Source organism: Danaus plexippus, chromosome 2, assembly GCF_018135715.1.
Source record: "Danaus plexippus chromosome 2, MEX_DaPlex, whole genome shotgun sequence".
Taxonomy (NCBI): Eukaryota; Metazoa; Arthropoda; class Insecta; order Lepidoptera; family Nymphalidae; genus Danaus; species Danaus plexippus.
The window spans coordinates 3,727,762-3,746,141 of record NC_083537.1 but is presented as its reverse complement, the minus strand read 5'-3'; the positions used below and the strand labels follow the sequence as shown (position 1 = coordinate 3,746,141).

Genomic DNA, 18,380 nt, shown 5'->3' with positions numbered 1-18,380 from the left:
GTTGTCATACATGTACCTAATCATTTTATCATGCCTATCACATTTGTTTTAAAGAAACTATTTGTTTTTCATGTATTTAAAAATCATAATCTATAAAATTTTATACAATATGCAAAATCATATTATGTTCCCTTATTATTGCTGGATTCCAGATATTATAGTTACTTTCAAATATCTCAATAATTTCTTAAAAAGTTTTTTAAATAAACCTTCTTACAAATCTTAATTTTTAGTTGAATTGTCAAATAAATTAATAAGAGTTAAGACTTAGCCATTAGGTATATGACCCACAAATTGAAGAAATAAATTGTATAAAAAATTTATAATAATATATTTGTTTGTAATTATAATAAATATGTTTTACATTGATTCTCAAAGGACTGTGACGCGAAGAGATAGTTCTTTGATATCATCATATACTTATGAGAGAAACAGAGATGATTTAAATTCCGTCCGAGAACATTTAACATCACGGCATATGAGCGAGTCTGTATTTTCTGCAGGAAATCGACCGACGGGTTCTGTCAGAAAAGAATTAATCACTTCACTCTTTGAATCGATGCTCGATAGTATTGTGATTTCCTGGGATGTAATTGAACGCAAAACAGAAGAATTTACTCTTGATTTTGGAAAGATTCCTAGCGATGTGACAGTGAAGAAAAAGAAATCGAATGGTATAGAAAAATAACATCAAATTGTTGAAATTCTCATAAATATGTGCACAGGGTCATAAATTTTCCTATTTTCCAGTTAATAAGCAGCCAAAAGTCAAAAAAAGTCGATCAATAGTGGAACTAAGTGATAGTAAAGTTGGTATTGTATATTTAAATTTAATAACTTAACAGTTACCCATGGAATGTCTCCTAAAGTGGTATTATATATGATGAGAAATTTGGAAAAACGGTTGATAGGTTATGTGTGATTTTGTTTTTTAACCTTTAAAGAAATGTATTCGATATGTTGGGCTGATGGTGTACCAATAACTGTCAAGCCGGCCTTACTTCTCTTGACATATAGTCAATACCAGAGACTTTTAGGGCAGCTTGCCTTATCCTGGGTACAGGTTTGATCATATTTTTGCTCAAAGGGGCTGGAGTGTAATGATGCCTTAAAAGGGATGACTTGTTCCAATACCTTAGAAGCCTTAACCAGAGACCTTATAACTTATAAGTCTATTAGATGTGAGTTCACAAAATAATTACAGAGTTTCGTCACGAGGATCTGTAACTTGATTTTCGTGAGTTCTTATTACTTTCCTTGAACAAACGCTGTGATCTTATTTTGGGTCGAATTCATCTCACATAGGAAAGACACCTACGAATACACAGAATTATAAGAGATATAACTATCTTCTATCGTGACTTTGGTTTTATCACACGTAATCGCTATCTGATATACCACAGGTGTACTTTGTTCGTAAGAGGTTAATAATATTCTCCTTCTTTCTAAGGAGGTAACTACATAGACTCATCGATACATAATATTAATGAACGTAACATTTTTGTATCTGGAGACGAACCACAGTATTACCGATCAACATATTTAATTCCGTTCATTTTTATCATAATTTTTTCTATGTATTATTATAATTCATAATTTTGATTTTAAAACTCTTAAGCCTACAAAGAAAGATGGGCTTGATCATTATTTATTTTTTCGGTTTTCATGCTAGTACAGGAAATGCATCGTCGTATATTTCCTAAACACTTGAAGAGTGTGAATTTTTTCTTTTGTCATTTGTCGTCTATTAGCTTTTAATACAAGGTCCTTCAAAGGTCGGGAGTATAATTCAACCTTTCGTAAAAAAAGCTGGCAATGCGTCCGGTGACGAAAACACAAGTCAAATGAAACATCCAGGACAAGTTTCTATTTAGGATAAATAAAAGACATTTTTCCGTTTTCCTTTTAAGGTTAACAAAATAAAGACAAAAAAATATTGGGGAATTAGTTTACCATTTCTAACGCAAAAAATTGTAACTTTAATTATTTTTGTTTGTTGTTACAGAGCGATGTAATACAGACCTGTTGGTGGTCATCGCCAGACGAACGTGCCATTATCAAGTTCCGGAATGGTTGCACATACGAAGGAAATATTTCAATGAAGTGTATGCATGGTGAGGGTCGCTATCAGTGGGCAGATGGGACTGTGTACCTAGTAAATAAAATACAATAATAAAATATTCTTGATGATTAAAAATGTTTGCATCGTACATTAATTTACTAATATTATTCAAGGGTCAGTTTAAGAATAACGAAATAACTGGGAAGGGCACCATTTATTGGAAAGACGACACATGGTACCAGGGCGATTTCTATGGCAACCTTCGCCACGGAAATGGACTATACGTTGATTCTAGACGTCAGCGCTCATATGCCGGAAAATGGCATTATGGCACAAAAGACGGACAAGGAGTTATTTATTATGATGGCAGTTTTAAAAATTCCTACGACGGAGAATGGGCTTTAGTAGGGATGAATTTAGCTTAAATATAGAAATAAAAATATGGATATGAATAAAAATTAAAAAAAAATCCTTATTTCAGAACGAACGTCACGGATATGGTTCCCGTGAATATTGCAAGGTTAGCGGTTATAAAGGAGAATGGAACAAGTTTATCAGGGAAGGAAAGGGTATGATGATATGGCCAAATCACGACGTAAGCTAAATCAGAAGAAATACATTCGTGCAAACTGACTTACAATTAATTATAATAGATGGCTACAATTTTCAATTAATATTTGTTGTAGTTCTACAGAGGTGAATGGAAAAATGGTGTCATGTCTGGTTACGGATTCTATATATGGGAAGCTTATTACAATAATTCCATGTCTTTACCCTCACTGTGTGCATATCGCGGGTTTTGGGAAAAGGGAAAACGAAATGGTTATGGTATATTAAATTTAGGTTTGGCACTGGGCTCTTATTACAAAGGGGAATTCAAAAATAACAAAAAGCACGGTGTTGGAAAATTTGTTACCAATAACGGGCAGATATTACAGCATAAAAAATTATTTATTGATGATAACATGGGTTCATTAAATCGAGATGACGATGAGAGTGATGGCGATGATAAGTGTGGACGCTTGGAAGAACCTTATTTGTTTGATATTTGTAACGATTCCGTTGGTCTGCTTTATCATGTTGAACGTGTTATAAAGAATATTGACAGAAAACAAGAAACTATTAATAGAATTGTATATGATTTTATAGAATTGAATAAAATCCATTCAGTGTCTCGAGGTCCTAAAGATGATATTATTGATGAGTTAAACGGAGACAGCTTTGCCGACTTAATTGATTTTGAAATTAGTTCTTTGTATAAGTCGTTGCGATGCTATGAAACTGATCTTAAGAATATTTATTATAAGTACGCAACCATTTGTAACACTGAAGAGATTAATTTTAAACCGATTCTTATACGCTTATACTTGTGGCAATTATACTACGATTGTAACTTGCATGATAAAGGGTTGACCTTAGTTGATATCGATAGGCTTTTTCACGAGAACCCCGAATGGTTGTCTCGTAAACCTCACAACCCTTTTGAAAAGATTTACTTTTGGCAATTCCAACACAGCCTAATTTCAGTAGCTAGTAAATTGTATGCCAAAAGACATTTACCAGGTAAAAAACCTGATACTATGCTGGCAAGTGCATTTAGGCTTTTCATGGAAAAGGATATTCTACCTGGCGCTGGTCGAAAAAGAGGTATAACAGTTGGTCACTAAACAAGTCATATTAAATAAAATAATACAGTCATAAAGGTAGAAATATTATTAATTTTAGGGAGACTTGTAGGGGGATGTGGATCCTTTGTTCCTTTGAAAGACTTGTATCATTTATATCAGACTTTAGATGAACCATGCACTGTAAGGACTTTTCTGTGTGCCGCTCGACATGCACCGCACTACGCAGAACAACCAAGTCTTGTTGATTATGACTGCTCCAGTCTTGGTAGAAATGCGTATATTTTTGGTGACGAAATTTCATTTATTATGGGTGATTTGTTTACGATTATATTTAAAATATCTATCTACAAGTGAACATGTTTCTTAGCCTTTCCAAAGAAAATTTTATGCAATAATAATGGTATGTTAATGTTTTAGAAGACCCCACGGAGATCCCAGAAACTAATGAAAAACCCACCCTAAAGCTATTTAACATCGGAAATTTATCAAGCAAGGCTATAATAAAGATCTTTTCTTTTATATTTCCACAAATATCTGAATTAAACAAAATAATGAATTTGGACGTTGAAATCACGTTTTTTGAATTTTTTCAAGCTCTCATAATGTGTGTCGAGGAAAGTTTACGCCTCTCAGAGCAGGAAGTGTATCGTAATACATCTGCACTCTATTGACGATGATTTTTTGAAAAGTAATTGCAGACGAAAAGGATTATACTGCGTTTAGTGTTCTTTTCTTTTTTTTTAACCAATAATAATTTGGTTATAACGTTTTTCTTGGCTCATTCTACGTTTTTATATCGATGCATCTTATTATTTACCTAGCTATTATTTATTACCCATTTCTTGTAAGATATTGTAATCAGTATTACAATATATATTCACCCCAATTTGTTCACGAACAAGAAAAAATTCAAGTATTTTTATTTGTTATTACTTAATAAATAATTTTAGCCACTTATCATTAATTTTCCCAAACACCTGGACTAATTTCAACATAAATAATTTCTTCGATTTCCTAAATATTTAAATAGGATCGTTATTAAAAATGAAAGTTCAGACTATATTACGATAGGAGGATTTACCTACAGGAGTTGACATGCAAATACCATAAAGAAACACCCTACCTAGACCCTAATTCAGTATGATATGCTGTTCTGCAAGCGATTCATCAGACCCTTAATGTCGCATTAACTTACCTCTAAACATATAGGAATATCAAAAATTATAAATCGTAGGTTCACCAGGCATTTGTAACGGAAGAAGTGATTACCTAATTACTGAGTGGTAATGACTATAACCTGTACAAAACCTAACACTAATAATTTTCACCAGATATTACGATCTATGGATATTGTTATAAATAACTTTAAAGAACAGTTACTATGATAATTAGATTGCAAAACCTTATCACTTATTTTTATTGTATTTTTTTTTCAAGTTAATAACATTGCGTATGTAGACATGTCAGTGAGATGTCTCGGTATCCATTTTTTTTATGAGATTTGAAGTTTTGTAACACACTTTATTCAATAATAGAGGGGATTAAAATTCGACAGAAGATAAAAGTCTCCAGTCGCAAACACAGAAACGGAATATTTAAAAAAAATCAAAGCTTATAATACAGACGCTTTTGAATTTATAAGAATCTGATGCCGTTTAAGTGAAAATTGCAATCAAAAGTCAAAGTTGAATGAGGCTAATTATAAGACTGGTTGCTTTTTTAAAGGGGGATTGACTTAGGAATGTACTAAAATTTAACAGCTTCGACTGAAGTCACAATCAGGAACTTTGTTGGTAAATCTAAAACAACACAAAATCAATTACATGCCAACTTATTAAAACAATTTATAGGCGTTTTTAAAAATATTGTCAGATTGCTAGACAGCTGTCTTGATACCCAAGCCGACAAATTTGTTATTTTTCTTTACTTAAGTTTTGATTTAATTTATTAAATGAGGACAAAAAATCCAATGGCTAAAAAGCCACAACAAATTTTATTTTCAAAAAACACCTATGGACCTAAAGTAAAAGTTGAAAATTGGGATTTTCAGATTCATGTGGAAAAAAAGGACAATTACGTCTACCGTGATAGCCTCAGTAACCACTTGAGCACATATTTGCGTTTAGGAACTGATGATCAAAACATAGGAAAGACTGAAACAAGACACATGCTTGAAGAGATATTTACTAAAACTGATCCCATTTACGCTTTCAAACCACTCGTCAATTTTACTTCATATCCTTGTACAGAGTAAGAAAAGCATATTCATATTGCACTTAAATAATTTATTAAGTCATTACTATTGTCCAATCCGTTAATTTTTAAATTTGTGTCAAGTCTTATATAGAACATTATTATTATCTTTCAACTTTAGCACACCAGGACGAAATAAATTAATGAAAAGTGCGAATTTGGCTCAACTACCACCAGATTATGGTGTAATGGACTACCTTAGTACCCAGCAAAACGATTATAGAAATCCGTTCGCTACGGTTGCAAAACCCGTAAGTTATACCCGAGTATTGACTGACTGTTGCGAAATATAGGAGCTGAACAAAAACGAAATTCATATTTGTATATTGTGCTAGTCCAAATCTCACATGATTGTGTAATATTTCAGTTGACAATGCCCTCGACACCTTGGCTTCTAAATCGCGTGATCCGATCCGATCTGACGCACAACCACGGCACAGCACCTCCCAAAGGAGACTATCAATGCTTGGACACACACACACCCATCGGTCACATACGCCACATGAGGAAATTCCGCTACCAATCCTTCAACCCGTCCACATGCCTTCAAGACTTCCCAGACGTAGAATTACCATCACACCCATAATAAATAAACAAACACCTTATTTTAATACAATTTATTATTTATTAAATAAAAAATACAAAAGAAATAAAACCACAAAAGAATTAAAACATAATAAGCTTACACTTTAATGACAACATTAATAAATTACTCAAAATCCTTAATATCAAATTCAAAATCAAGAGTAAAAAAAAAAACAACATTAATTTTCTCCTAAATCGCCGCTGTTCATACAAACCAAAGAACTAAACAAATTTCACAATGAATCGTTGATAAATTTTATATTTAAAAACAAAAAAAAAAAGAAATAGAAAATTATAAACTACCGTAAATATTGGGACACAATTTCGTGGTTCAACATATTATTAAAGTTATCCTTAATAAAATGCAACAATGCAACATTGTACTTTCTTGGTTATTACTTATATATCATTTATATTAAAAATCTCATAGAAGATATGCTGCCATAATTTTAACAAGTCGAGTTAGTTTATTTCATGCAAAGAAAAATATTATTTGTAGTTATTAAATTAAAAAAAAAAAACTTAATGTTTATATACTTAATATTTACAAATTGCCAACTTTAAATATTTATGTAAAATGTTGCAAAAATAATATTCAATTTGTTTTATAAATTTCATTTTTTCCTACCCCAGTTTGACAGTTATCATTTTCTTAATAATGTAAAAGCAGAATCTGCTACATTACAAAAAAATGTATGTTGCAGCATAGATAGCTAACTACCGAGACAATTACTTTTATGTACTAATTTTAATATTATTACTAAATCGTACATTTAGTAATACCTTACATAATCATACATAATAAGGCAAAATTCAAGAATGGTATGTACTCGGACTACAGCTTGAGTTTCATTAAGAGAAACATTCTTAAAAAAAAAATCTTTATATTTAATATGATACACCAAAATACAATTTAGTGGCCAGTAAATTATTTATAGAAATTTCTGTAATACCATGAAGTATATATAGCACCTCCTTGGATGTGAACGAGCAATAGTTCTAACATGAATATAAGCAAATAATAATGAATGCTGTTTATATCATAAGTGCTTACCATAATGTTACTAAACATTTCACATAGCAACAACTGACACAGAAATTGTTATAAATTAGTTCTTGAAATGTCATTTATTCCTAGAGCGTGTGCATAGACAAATAGAGTACCCTGTATGCTAACATTAAACAAGTTCTGAAACACATAGTGCTTAAATTATTCTATAGGAGGTGTTTCATCACCAAATATATATCATAACATTTATTTTTAGAAAGTTACAATGATAAGTCATTGACGGATATTATTCTTGTGATGAGAGTATACTTATACTGAAAGGGACAGTGTTTTTCTGATAACAAGCTTTCCATAAAATCACTATGAATATTTTTATTGGCAATTTACATATTCCTTAGGTTATTAGTCACATTTAAATACATATTTCAATTTATATTCCATAAAAATGTTATATTAAAACATATACATATTTTGTAATCAGATGTTTATTTTATAACCGCAGACAAAAACATTCTTAACGATATTCCTGTGATAATATTAATTTGTTTGCGGAGTTCTTTCAAAAGTTATTCAATTAACTGATCATTACTAACTATTTATAATATATATATTTAGAAATGTATAAATAAAACATTATTTAAGACATATTTAGTTTTTTTCAGGATCAAAAGTTGTTTTGATAAGTTTTTTATATAAAGTCCAATGAAATATTTAACTTCAAACTTAAAATGTTTTCAAATTAAATGTGACTACTGAAAATGGCTTATAATTATAGTAAATAAAATAATAACTATGAATAATCAAATTATTGGCAATAAAATTAATGAGTGCGCCTTCTCTTGAAGCCTTTACCTTTTTTTGTTTTTAGTTTGTGCTTCTTGGCTGTGCTACGGCTTCCGATTATTTCATCGGCTATTGTGCCGACTGTTGTTAATTTTTTTCTTCTGTTTTTCTCGGCTTTTGTAACTGGAAGACGTGTGAGGTAGCTTTCTTCATACTCAGTCTTCTCCTGTTCATATTTTGATATTGAGTGTTTAACGTGATTACCTGTGCTCATTTCTGTTGGTGCCTCAGAGTATTCATCGCGTAATTCTCTCATAACACTAGAATTGAGTAACTGCTTTTTGGCTTGTTCCTTAGTCTTCTTATCAATGTTTGCTTTCGATAGGCTATCAGTGTAATGAACAGCTGCCAGTTTTGGAGGTACATATATGTTAGATTTATTACTTTTATCCTTTCTGCCGTCATCAGAATCTTCGTTCGAGTCTACATCACCTTCGTCCAACTTACTCACTAAATTGTCAGGATTTGCACGATATGCCTGAGGATCATCCTCGGACGTTTGACCCACTACAGAAGTTTTAACTAGTTTATCAATCTGATATTTTAATTTAGAATCTATTGGACGTATTTTCTCTAGAACAGTACGAATTTCAACAAGTCGGTCAATAGAGGGGTCAGATTCAATTTTTTCACCAGAACATTTTCTTAAAACAATATACGTCAGATTTATTAAATAACTCAAAAGCATCTGATACTTCATTTCTAAGAAGCTGAGTCCTTTATCGGTTGTAATCTCGCCACTTTTTACCCTGATTAACATATTATCAACTAACTGTGAAACTTGTTGAACATTCATATTCATTTCTTTAAGTAAATTTAAGGCTTGAGGCAAATCTGGTTGCTCCATTTCGTCCATAGCCTGAAAACATAATGAATACGAAATCAAATATATATCCGTGTTTAAAGTGTATATATAAAATGGGGTTAATTATTATTTGATCTTTATTATATACACTAAAATATCAAATTATACATTTTTGTTGGGATGCACTACAATAAATTTATAATCTAAAAAAACATACCTGTACCATGATGCCAAAGTTTGTTTTCGAGCTGTTTTTGTCAATTAAAATGTGTAAAAATGATTTCTTAGATGATAATTAACATTTCAAACTAATGCATACACTGCACATGGTAGGATAATTTTTTTTTGTAATACTATAACTCTAAAAAATAAAACAAAACTATACTGAGGTCAAAGACGCGTTCCAATGTTGCTTTTCTGCTTTAAGTTTTTCATTGCTGCACGTTTTTACTTCTATGCTTAATGGTAAAAATTATGTGTACTCTATAGTCTATGCCCAATTCCAATTGTCATATTATTATACTGACCGCATCCTTATCTCATAATTTTATATATTTGTATATTTTAGGAAAACAGAATGTAGGTAATTAAAGTGAAAAGTAGTTTTTAAAATGATATTTCCCTGCAATAGATATAATATTTAAAATAAAGTATATTCATGCAGCTATTAGAGGAAAACGCGATTTATCTTACTACTACACATTTTGTTATTCTAAATTGTTATTATTATCTCATTCGGTATTTTAAAACCTCAAAGCCTATTTTAAATTTTGATGGCCATGATTCTAGTTTCCTAGATGCAAAACTGAACTGTATTTTTAAGAGATCACAATGCGAGTAAAAGTTTTCGCATGGTATATAACCTAACATATAATATGTTACATATATTTATGATTTAATTTAAAACTGTTGTAAGCAGTAGGATGGAATACATAATAAATAAAAGCGACATAGCCTTGAAGCAAGTGCATTTGCTTAAATTAATATTCTGTGCGACTTTCACTTTACCGTTATTCTGAAACGAAATATAAGGGAAAATATATAATGAAATGTATGACTTTAATACAATTGTTTTTATTTGATAATAATGTTATTTATCATTAAAAAAAATTTTTTTTTTTTTTCTTAATTGGAAGGTACAATTAAAAATAGAATAATGATGTTAATAATGGATAACTCATCAATACTTAAGTGTTTATCTATTATTTTTTATCATGGGTTATACAAAAAAATACATATTTATAAATTAGAAGTTATCCACTTATGATAAAAAAAAAATTCAATTCGTTTTATTGTTAGACAGACAGAGAACCCATAAAGAGTTGTTTTAAATGAAATTAATTAAAACAAGAAGCCTTTGCTTTCCCAAAAGTCCGTTTTGAGTATTTAATTTTACATCAATATTTGTTTAGGTATATTATAAGAGATTTTGTCGATTACTTTAATAAAGGAAAATATTCATCTCTTATCTGTGATATCTCAAACTTCTTAAAACATACCTATTCTACCTACCTACCTAGATGTTTAATAGAAATCCGAAGAATTGACAATTGACGTCTCATATATTTATGATTTTGAAATCCACCAATTTAAAAATGTTTTGTTTGGATTTATTTTTATGCACTTTTTAGCACAGTAAAACAATTTTGTAAATATGTTCAAAGTAAGTGTTGTTATGTTAAATGTCTATTTAATATTATTTTCATCACTGAATATTACTAATTTATGGATGTTTCAGGTTGAATTTCTGTTTTTAGTTAATTTAATTCTTTATAGTCATGGTTTTTATGTTCCTGGAGTGGCTCCAGTGGAGTTTAAAAAAGGTCAAAGAATAGAAGTTAAAGCAGTGAAAATGACAAGTATACATACGCAATTACCATACGAGTATTATTCCTTACCCTTATGTATTCCTAAAAATGGAACATTTATATACAAATCAGAAAATTTAGGCGAAGTTTTGAGAGGTGATCGTATTGTGAATACTAATTACGAAGTTCATATGGCAGAGAATATCAAATGCAAACTTTTGTGTCACAAAAGAAATAATCCAATGAACTGGAGCGTGGAGGAATCTGAGAAGGTTGCGAGTCGAATTGAACATGAATACTTTGTACATTTGTGAGTTTTTAGTTTTGAAATGACAACATACTTTAATACATTATGAATTTTTTAACTAATGAGTTACATTAAAAATTTGCAGATTAGTTGATAATTTACCAGTTGCAACAAAGATTATTAATATTGATACTTCTGAAAGAACTATAGAACAAGGATATCGTCTAGGTTTTATGTCAAAAGGAAAGGCATATATAAATAACCATCTGAAGCTTCTTCTGAAATATCACAGACACAGTCAGTAAGTGATTTCAAGCCCTTTTCAATATACATTAGACCATTTCAAAAAATCCAGTGTGCTGATATTATAATGTTTTGTTAACAGGGATTCTTATAGAGTTGTTGGCTTTGAAGTTGAGACATTTTCTGTGGACAAAGATCACTTGACATTCATTGATGATAATTATTGTCAAATTGGATCAGACATTAAACCACAACTTGTAAATGAGGATACGGGAACTAAATTGTACTTTACATATTCTGTGGAATGGGGAGAATCAGATATTGAATGGGCGTCAAGATGGGACATATATTTGGGCATGAAAGATGTTCAAATACATTGGTTTTCTATTGTCAATTCAATTGTTGTTCTTTTTTTCCTCTCAGGTAAAAATTTTGAATGTCATTATAAATAACATTTGAAATAAAAAAAATAATAATTTATCTATCCTTAGGTATCCTAACTATGATAATGGTGAGAACACTCAGACGAGACATAGCTAAATACAATTCAGATGAAAATATTGAAGATATGATAGAAGAAACAGGTTGGAAGTTAGTTCACGGCGATGTCTTTAGACCGCCACCCAAAAGAATGCTTTTTGCAGCTGTTATCGGAAGCGGCATACAAATTTTCCTTATGGCCCTTATCACAATTTGTAAGTTACCAACTTATTAAAAAGCTTCTAGTGGGTTACAATGAAAACTATGTATAAATCAAATAATCATTAATTTCAGTCATTGCAATGCTCGGAATGCTGTCCCCTGCTAGTCGAGGTGCGCTTATGACATCTGCAATATTGTTGTATGTCTTTATGGGACTAATAGCTGGTTATTATTCAGCGAGATTGTACAACACAATGAAAGGCAAACAATGGAAGCAAGCTGCATTTTTAACATCTACATTATACCCGGCTATTGTTTTTGGGACATGTTTCTTTTTAAATTTCTTCATTATGGGAAAACATTCCAGTGGCGCCGTGCCATTTTCGACGATGTTGGCACTTTTATGTCTGTGGTTCTGCATATCTGTACCTTTAGTGTATTTTGGTTATTATTTCGGATGTCGGAAACAACCATTTCAGCATCCAGTGCGTACAAACTTTATTCCGAGGAAAGTACCAGAACAAGTTTGGTATATGAACACATTAATTTGGTATGTCATAATTATAATGATAACAGTAGCTTTAAATGAGTTGTGATTTTTAAAGTGCCTCGCTTGTTTCAGTATAATGATGGCCGGCATACTGCCATTTGGAGCTGTATTCATAGAATTATTTTTCATTTTCAATGCGATATGGGAGAATCAGTTCTATTACCTCTTTGGATTTTTATTTCTGGTTTTTTGCATACTTGTTGTATCTGTCTCCCAAATATCCATTGTAATGGTATACTTTCAACTCTGTGGCGAGGTGACTATAATACTTAAATGTTAGTTTAATATTTGAACATAAATAATTTATATATACATGTAATTTATTTTAGGATTATCATTGGTGGTGGAAGAGCTTCATCATCTCCGGAGGATCTGCAGTTTATATTTTAATTTACTCAATATTTTACTTCTTCACAAAGTTAGAAATAACTGAATTTATACCAACATTACTTTATATTGGCTACACAGGTAAATTAGATCAGCTAAAATTTTAAAATTAAGAAAAGTATAAAAAATTCCTATTATGTGTTGGTGTATGCATAACATATATACATACACACTCACATACACATATTTACCCGAATGAGTCATGGTTTACTGTAGTATTGAATTTTTTTAAATAAAACGCCATATACTTAAATTAATTCTAAAAATTAAATTCACTAAAATTTTCAGGTCTAATGGTACTGACATTCTGGCTTTTGACTGGGACTATTGGATTCTTTGCAGCTTATACATTCATCAGGAAAATCTATGCAGCAGTTAAAATTGATTAATTTTTATGTATTTAATGTATTTTTACTTTGTATAATAAGATTGTGTGTGTGCTAAAGTTTGAGATTAGGTTGTATAAAAGAATTACAGTAAAACACCAATGATTAAATAAAAATAAGATCGTGTGTCCTACAAAAATATTATATTTAATGTTGATTTAGGTGAATGGCAAAAACATAAAATGCACAATAAATTTGCCGTTTATTAAGTAAAAAAAAAAAATTACTTGTAGGTAAATAAGTATTTTGTCTTTTTTCTGCACTGAAATCCCCTAACATTTAAAAATAATTAACAACGAATGAAAGAATGTAATGTTTTGTAAAACTTAGAGATTGGTTTATGGTTTTAAGTTTTAGCAACATCATTATCCTGACGTTAAGTAGTCAAAGAAGTCGATCAATTATTATATTTTTTTGCTTTGCTGTGATTTCAAATTGTTTTGAGAGTATTGTCTTTTACATTAGGATTATTCTTAGCATATCATTGTATGTCGCATTTATTGCATTAAAGTTCGGGTAGTGACTAGGGAAGAATATATTAAATAATTGCAAATAGTAAATATTGTTATCATTTTTGTTTAATAATAAAAATCGGAAAATGTTTTGATAAGGAAAGTAATCTGTGAGATAGTGTAAAGTTGTTTTGACATCCTTAAACTTGACAAATGTCAAACTGATAAACAATGACGGGGAAACTAAAATGTCATCAGTGATAAAAATATTTATATTTGATAGCGCTAGATTATTTTTATAAATTTATATTTTCTTTTCTAAATTATTCCATACATAATGTCTACCAAAGTAGCAGTTGTTACAGGAAGTAATAAAGGTATCGGATTCGAGATTGTTAAAGGATTATGTGAAAAGTTCCCGGGTTCAGTGTACCTCACTGCTAGGAATGAAGAAAGAGGGCGGAAAGCGGTACAACGGCTAGAGGAGATGGGATACAAGCCGTTATTTCATCTTTTGGATGTTACCAGTGAAGCTAGCATCCAAGAGTTTGCTAATCACGTTACTACCCATCATTCAGGAATTGACGTTTTGGTTAACAATGCCGGTATTTTAGATTTCGATAAATCTGTATCATCATATGAAGATTCCAAAAAGCTTTTGGACACAAATTTTTATAGTCTTCTCACAATCACAAGAATACTCTACCCTCTTTTAACAAATACTGCTAGAATAGTAAATTTAAGTAGTGATTGGGGTTTGTTGTCCAATATCAACAAACAAGTGTGGCTTGACGTCTTAAACAAAGACGATCTTACTGTCGATGAGATATTGCAATTTGTAGATGATTTTTTGGAAGCTGCTAAAAATGGCAAAAAGTCATTTATCTCATTTGCTGGTTATTATGGAGATTATAAAGTATCTAAAGTAGCTCTGTCAGCATTAACATTTGTTCAACAAAAACAGTTTATAGAACAGGGGAAAGACATATCAATAAACTGTGTTCATCCGGGCTTTGTGAAAAGTGACATGACTAAGGGAAGGGGTAATTTTACTCCGGAACGAGGAGCTCGTACACCTCTATACTTGTTGCTAGAGGCCCCACAATCACATAAAGGTACTTTTGTGTGGCACGACGGTCACCAAGTGAACTGGGACGATTGAACCATTTTGAAAGTTATTAATTGTTTAAAATCTGTGATAATAGTGTCACATGCACTTTAACTTTAATATATGTAATTGTTTTCATTTTGTTACATTTTTTTTATTTTTTAATTATAAACCTTTTCCTATTGTACAGAAGCTTATCTTTCTTTATTAAAAATATAATTAATGTAATAACTTTTTTATTAAATTATAATAAAGACTTTTTTTATAAAATCTTTTTTTAGAACATATTATTTAATAATAAAGGTATATGTATATATTGAGGTTATTAATTTTAAATACATATACCAATTAGAAACTTATTGGTATTATTGAACATTATATATTTATCCAATTGGAAAACTTGTCAGTATTTAATATATTAAGCCGGGTCAGTTTAAATGTATATAAATTGGACTGTATAAAAGGGGGTATATATAAATTTATTTATTGAATTAGAATCATGACAGAGAAAATATAAAATTAATATACATTAATATTTTTTGTATGACAAAAGAGAATAGGCTTATCTTATTATATTGGATGAGTGTAGTTAGTTACTTTTGAAAATGTCAACTTGTGCTTTTTGCCATTTTTAACAAGTCTGTTTAACATACTCATTTTATTATTACGATTATTTCTTAAAAACTTATTGGTTTGTAATTGTTAATTTTACTTAATAATATTTTGTTGTATGTATCGCGAGTATCAAAATAATTTTAATCGGTTTACATAATTTTGTTACAAGTGGGTAGTACTACTTTTTTTTAAAACTTTTCTTATAATTTTGATATATAAATGTGATTCTATCAACTTGATTACTACTATTCCAGAGTGTAACCCTTAGTGACAAAAACACCGGAAAATAAAACCTTTACGATTTTCTTAAATCGAAAGTTTTTCAACAGAATCCAAAAATGTTTGGATTTCATAAAAATGTGTAAAATGTTTATTATAAAGTGTTTGCAAACAATTTCTTTGCTTTAAAACAAGGAGGAGAGGAAACAGATGTGGAACAGAGTTTGGGTATTTCTTATGTTACTTATTTAAAGTTTATTAAAAATAATTATAAATAAAAGTTTAAAAATAAAAACTTATCCAAGACAAACATTTCTTTAGGAAACACGAGACAAATTATTATTTCTAGGTAAAAATTGTATTCCATCACCTTTTTTTAAATTGCATTTATAACTCTCGTTCATCTGTCATCGTTCATCCGCGGAAAAGGGGTAAGTTGTCGGCAGAGCAGCCAAGGCCAATATGGCGGTAAAAATGGCTCGTGTCAGCTGATCGTGCTGACTCGTATTTATTATGTATTCATACATAGAATGAAACTAAAATTTTTTCTGCTACTTTTTACCATTTTACTATTCATTTCTATTCAATAAAGTTATTGACATTAAAAACAAGATTTCAATGTCCACAATGATGTCATTTGAAAATTATTAAATTTTTCACAAAAAATAAAAGTTTAAATGAGAATCACATCTCGTATATTTTATTATTCTCCTACTCTGCGTTTACTTCTCAACTGGAGTGTCGGTTTTACGTAATTTTCAGTTAGTCTTAATGAAAACAAGTGCTTTTAAAATGTTTATCATTACTGGCATAATTCTTATTAACCTATCCCATTGATAGGTTAAAAAAACTGCAAATATGTTCTACATAGGAAGTATATAAGAATTTATTTTATAATTATGTAACACATAAATGCATAATGTAGGTATAGGAAAATTGTCGAGAAGGCAATAACCAGCTTTGGTACTTTGATCTGTTTTTCTTGTTATTACTAGCTAAAAAAATAAAATAAGTAATTAGATCGGTGCTTGATAATATGCAATTGGATGTTAAAAGAAAAAATATAAAATATATTTTGGTACTGGTTTTCAGCTCTGGTGTAGAATCTCGTACAAAAATATATCATGTTGTTATTATTGGAACATATAAAGATATTCATGCACAGAAATCCATACAAAATATTTAGTTACAAAATTATGAAATTGAATTGTTAGGACGTTTTCAATATCATTTTTATATAAGTGTACATTTTTGCTTCCTTGCCGTTCAAAACTATTGATTAAGTGCTGTTGCATATGTATTGACAGGAGTTTACAAATTACCGTAATTACAAACCGGTGAGTTCTTTCAATCAATCAGACAATAAAGTTTTTATTTTTTCACATACATGTATGAATAGTTTTAGTTTTAATTTTTTTTTTTCATATAATATTTCACATATATGTATATAGGTCAGCATGTATTAAATCTCATTAGTATAGTCGTTGCATTCGAGCGCATTTTTATATGGATTCTATTGTTCTTATCAACTTAATTGTATTACTAAATCGTGATGGCGGAAAGCCGAGGGGTGGTGCTTTGGAAATATCTAAAGCCTATATAGTTGTTGATGCATCTGAGAAGCCTTTAAGTGGCTGGTTGTGCATTTTGTAATATACATTTAACATTCACGTAATTGTCAACGTTTCACTAAAGGGTTACCAGGTTAAGAAGGTATTAGCTTTTAAATAGATAGTTTTATAGGTTTCATAATGTGATTTCAAATTCAATAATACTTATTATTTCCTTCATAAAGTATGTATATTTTTAAATAAATAATTCATAATATAATTTTTTTTCACTAATTATGAATATACGTACATATTATATTTTATTTAGTAAAAGGTTGGTAAAAGTAAGAAGCTTCTTTTTGTATTGGATTCAAAAGTTATTAATATTTTTTGTTTCTTTATTTATTTTTCAATAAATAAAATAATTATAAATTAATAAAGACAGTATTAGTCTTTTCCTATAGTTGCAAAAAGTAATCGATGTTTTTCTATACGTTTATACAGTAAGGATTTTGATAGAGAACGGTGAAACAAAAAAAGAAAACATAAGTTTATATAAGGAATCTAATGCCTCTAAATATTTTTTTTACAATAAATTATTAATTTAAATCGACCCATGGAGTATCAACTTAATTTCAAATACTTAGTATTTTTAATTAATGCTATAGTATTTACAAAATTTCAAATGGACTACATACCTAAGTACATATGTATTTATGTTTGAAATCTTATATTTAATAGACAATTTATCCTGTTTTTTTTTTCAGAAAAAAAATAATTAGATGAATAGGCGACATTTAAAAACCTATGCGTAAATAGTAGATATTAACCCGTTAAGACTTTTTTGATAAAAATAAAAAAATATATATGTACCTATTTGAAATGACATTGAAAGGTCGATTTGAATTAATTATTTATTCTGAAAATTAATTAGAGGTGTATTTAAAGTGGTATATATACTAAATAAAAAATAATTACATTCCTCATA

At 29.7% G+C, this 18,380-nt stretch overlaps 4 protein-coding genes across 7 annotated transcripts; 3 read left to right on the top strand and 1 right to left on the bottom strand.

The window, feature by feature from the left end:
* The first annotated feature begins 272 nt into the window (after positions 1-272).
* On the top strand, positions 273-6,705 carry LOC116765322 (radial spoke head 10 homolog B-like). Of its 4 annotated transcripts, none has more exons than XM_061521326.1 (8): positions 273-674; positions 751-809; positions 2,006-2,155; positions 2,236-2,466; positions 2,544-2,657; positions 5,741-5,940; positions 6,065-6,194; positions 6,311-6,705. In XM_061521326.1, the coding sequence occupies exons 1-8, from the start codon at positions 356-358 to the stop codon at positions 6,527-6,529; spliced, it is 1,422 nt and encodes a 473-aa protein (XP_061377310.1). In that variant the 5' UTR covers positions 273-355; the 3' UTR covers positions 6,530-6,705. The 4 variants fall into 4 exon arrangements, with proteins under 4 accessions (XP_061377310.1, XP_032510661.2, XP_032510662.2 ...); XM_032654770.2 differs by lacking the exons at positions 5,741-5,940; positions 6,065-6,194; positions 6,311-6,705 and adding exons at positions 2,749-3,709; positions 3,788-4,000; positions 4,108-4,615; XM_032654771.2 differs by lacking the exons at positions 751-809; positions 5,741-5,940; positions 6,065-6,194; positions 6,311-6,705 and adding exons at positions 2,749-3,709; positions 3,788-4,000; positions 4,108-4,614 and having other exon boundaries at positions 565-674.
* LOC116765285 (neuroguidin) lies at positions 6,546-9,641 on the bottom strand. Its single transcript, XM_032654724.2, has 2 exons — positions 9,403-9,641; positions 6,546-9,239 (listed from the first exon to the last, which is right to left on the bottom strand). The coding sequence occupies exons 1-2, from the start codon at positions 9,409-9,411 to the stop codon at positions 8,358-8,360; spliced, it is 891 nt and encodes a 296-aa protein (XP_032510615.2). The 5' UTR covers positions 9,412-9,641; the 3' UTR covers positions 6,546-8,357.
* A 1,052-nt stretch (positions 9,642-10,693) lies between these two features.
* On the top strand, positions 10,694-13,692 carry LOC116779754 (transmembrane 9 superfamily member 4). Its single transcript, XM_032674172.2, has 9 exons — positions 10,694-10,848; positions 10,924-11,303; positions 11,386-11,541; positions 11,626-11,906; positions 11,975-12,178; positions 12,258-12,675; positions 12,748-12,931; positions 13,005-13,143; positions 13,351-13,692. The coding sequence occupies exons 1-9, from the start codon at positions 10,840-10,842 to the stop codon at positions 13,449-13,451; spliced, it is 1,872 nt and encodes a 623-aa protein (XP_032530063.1). The 5' UTR covers positions 10,694-10,839; the 3' UTR covers positions 13,452-13,692.
* A 146-nt stretch (positions 13,693-13,838) lies between these two features.
* Positions 13,839-15,154, top strand: LOC116765256 (carbonyl reductase [NADPH] 3-like). Its single transcript, XM_032654681.2, has one exon. The coding sequence runs from the start codon at positions 14,238-14,240 to the stop codon at positions 15,060-15,062; it is 825 nt and encodes a 274-aa protein (XP_032510572.1). The 5' UTR covers positions 13,839-14,237; the 3' UTR covers positions 15,063-15,154.
* The last annotated feature ends 3,226 nt before the right edge of the window (positions 15,155-18,380 follow it).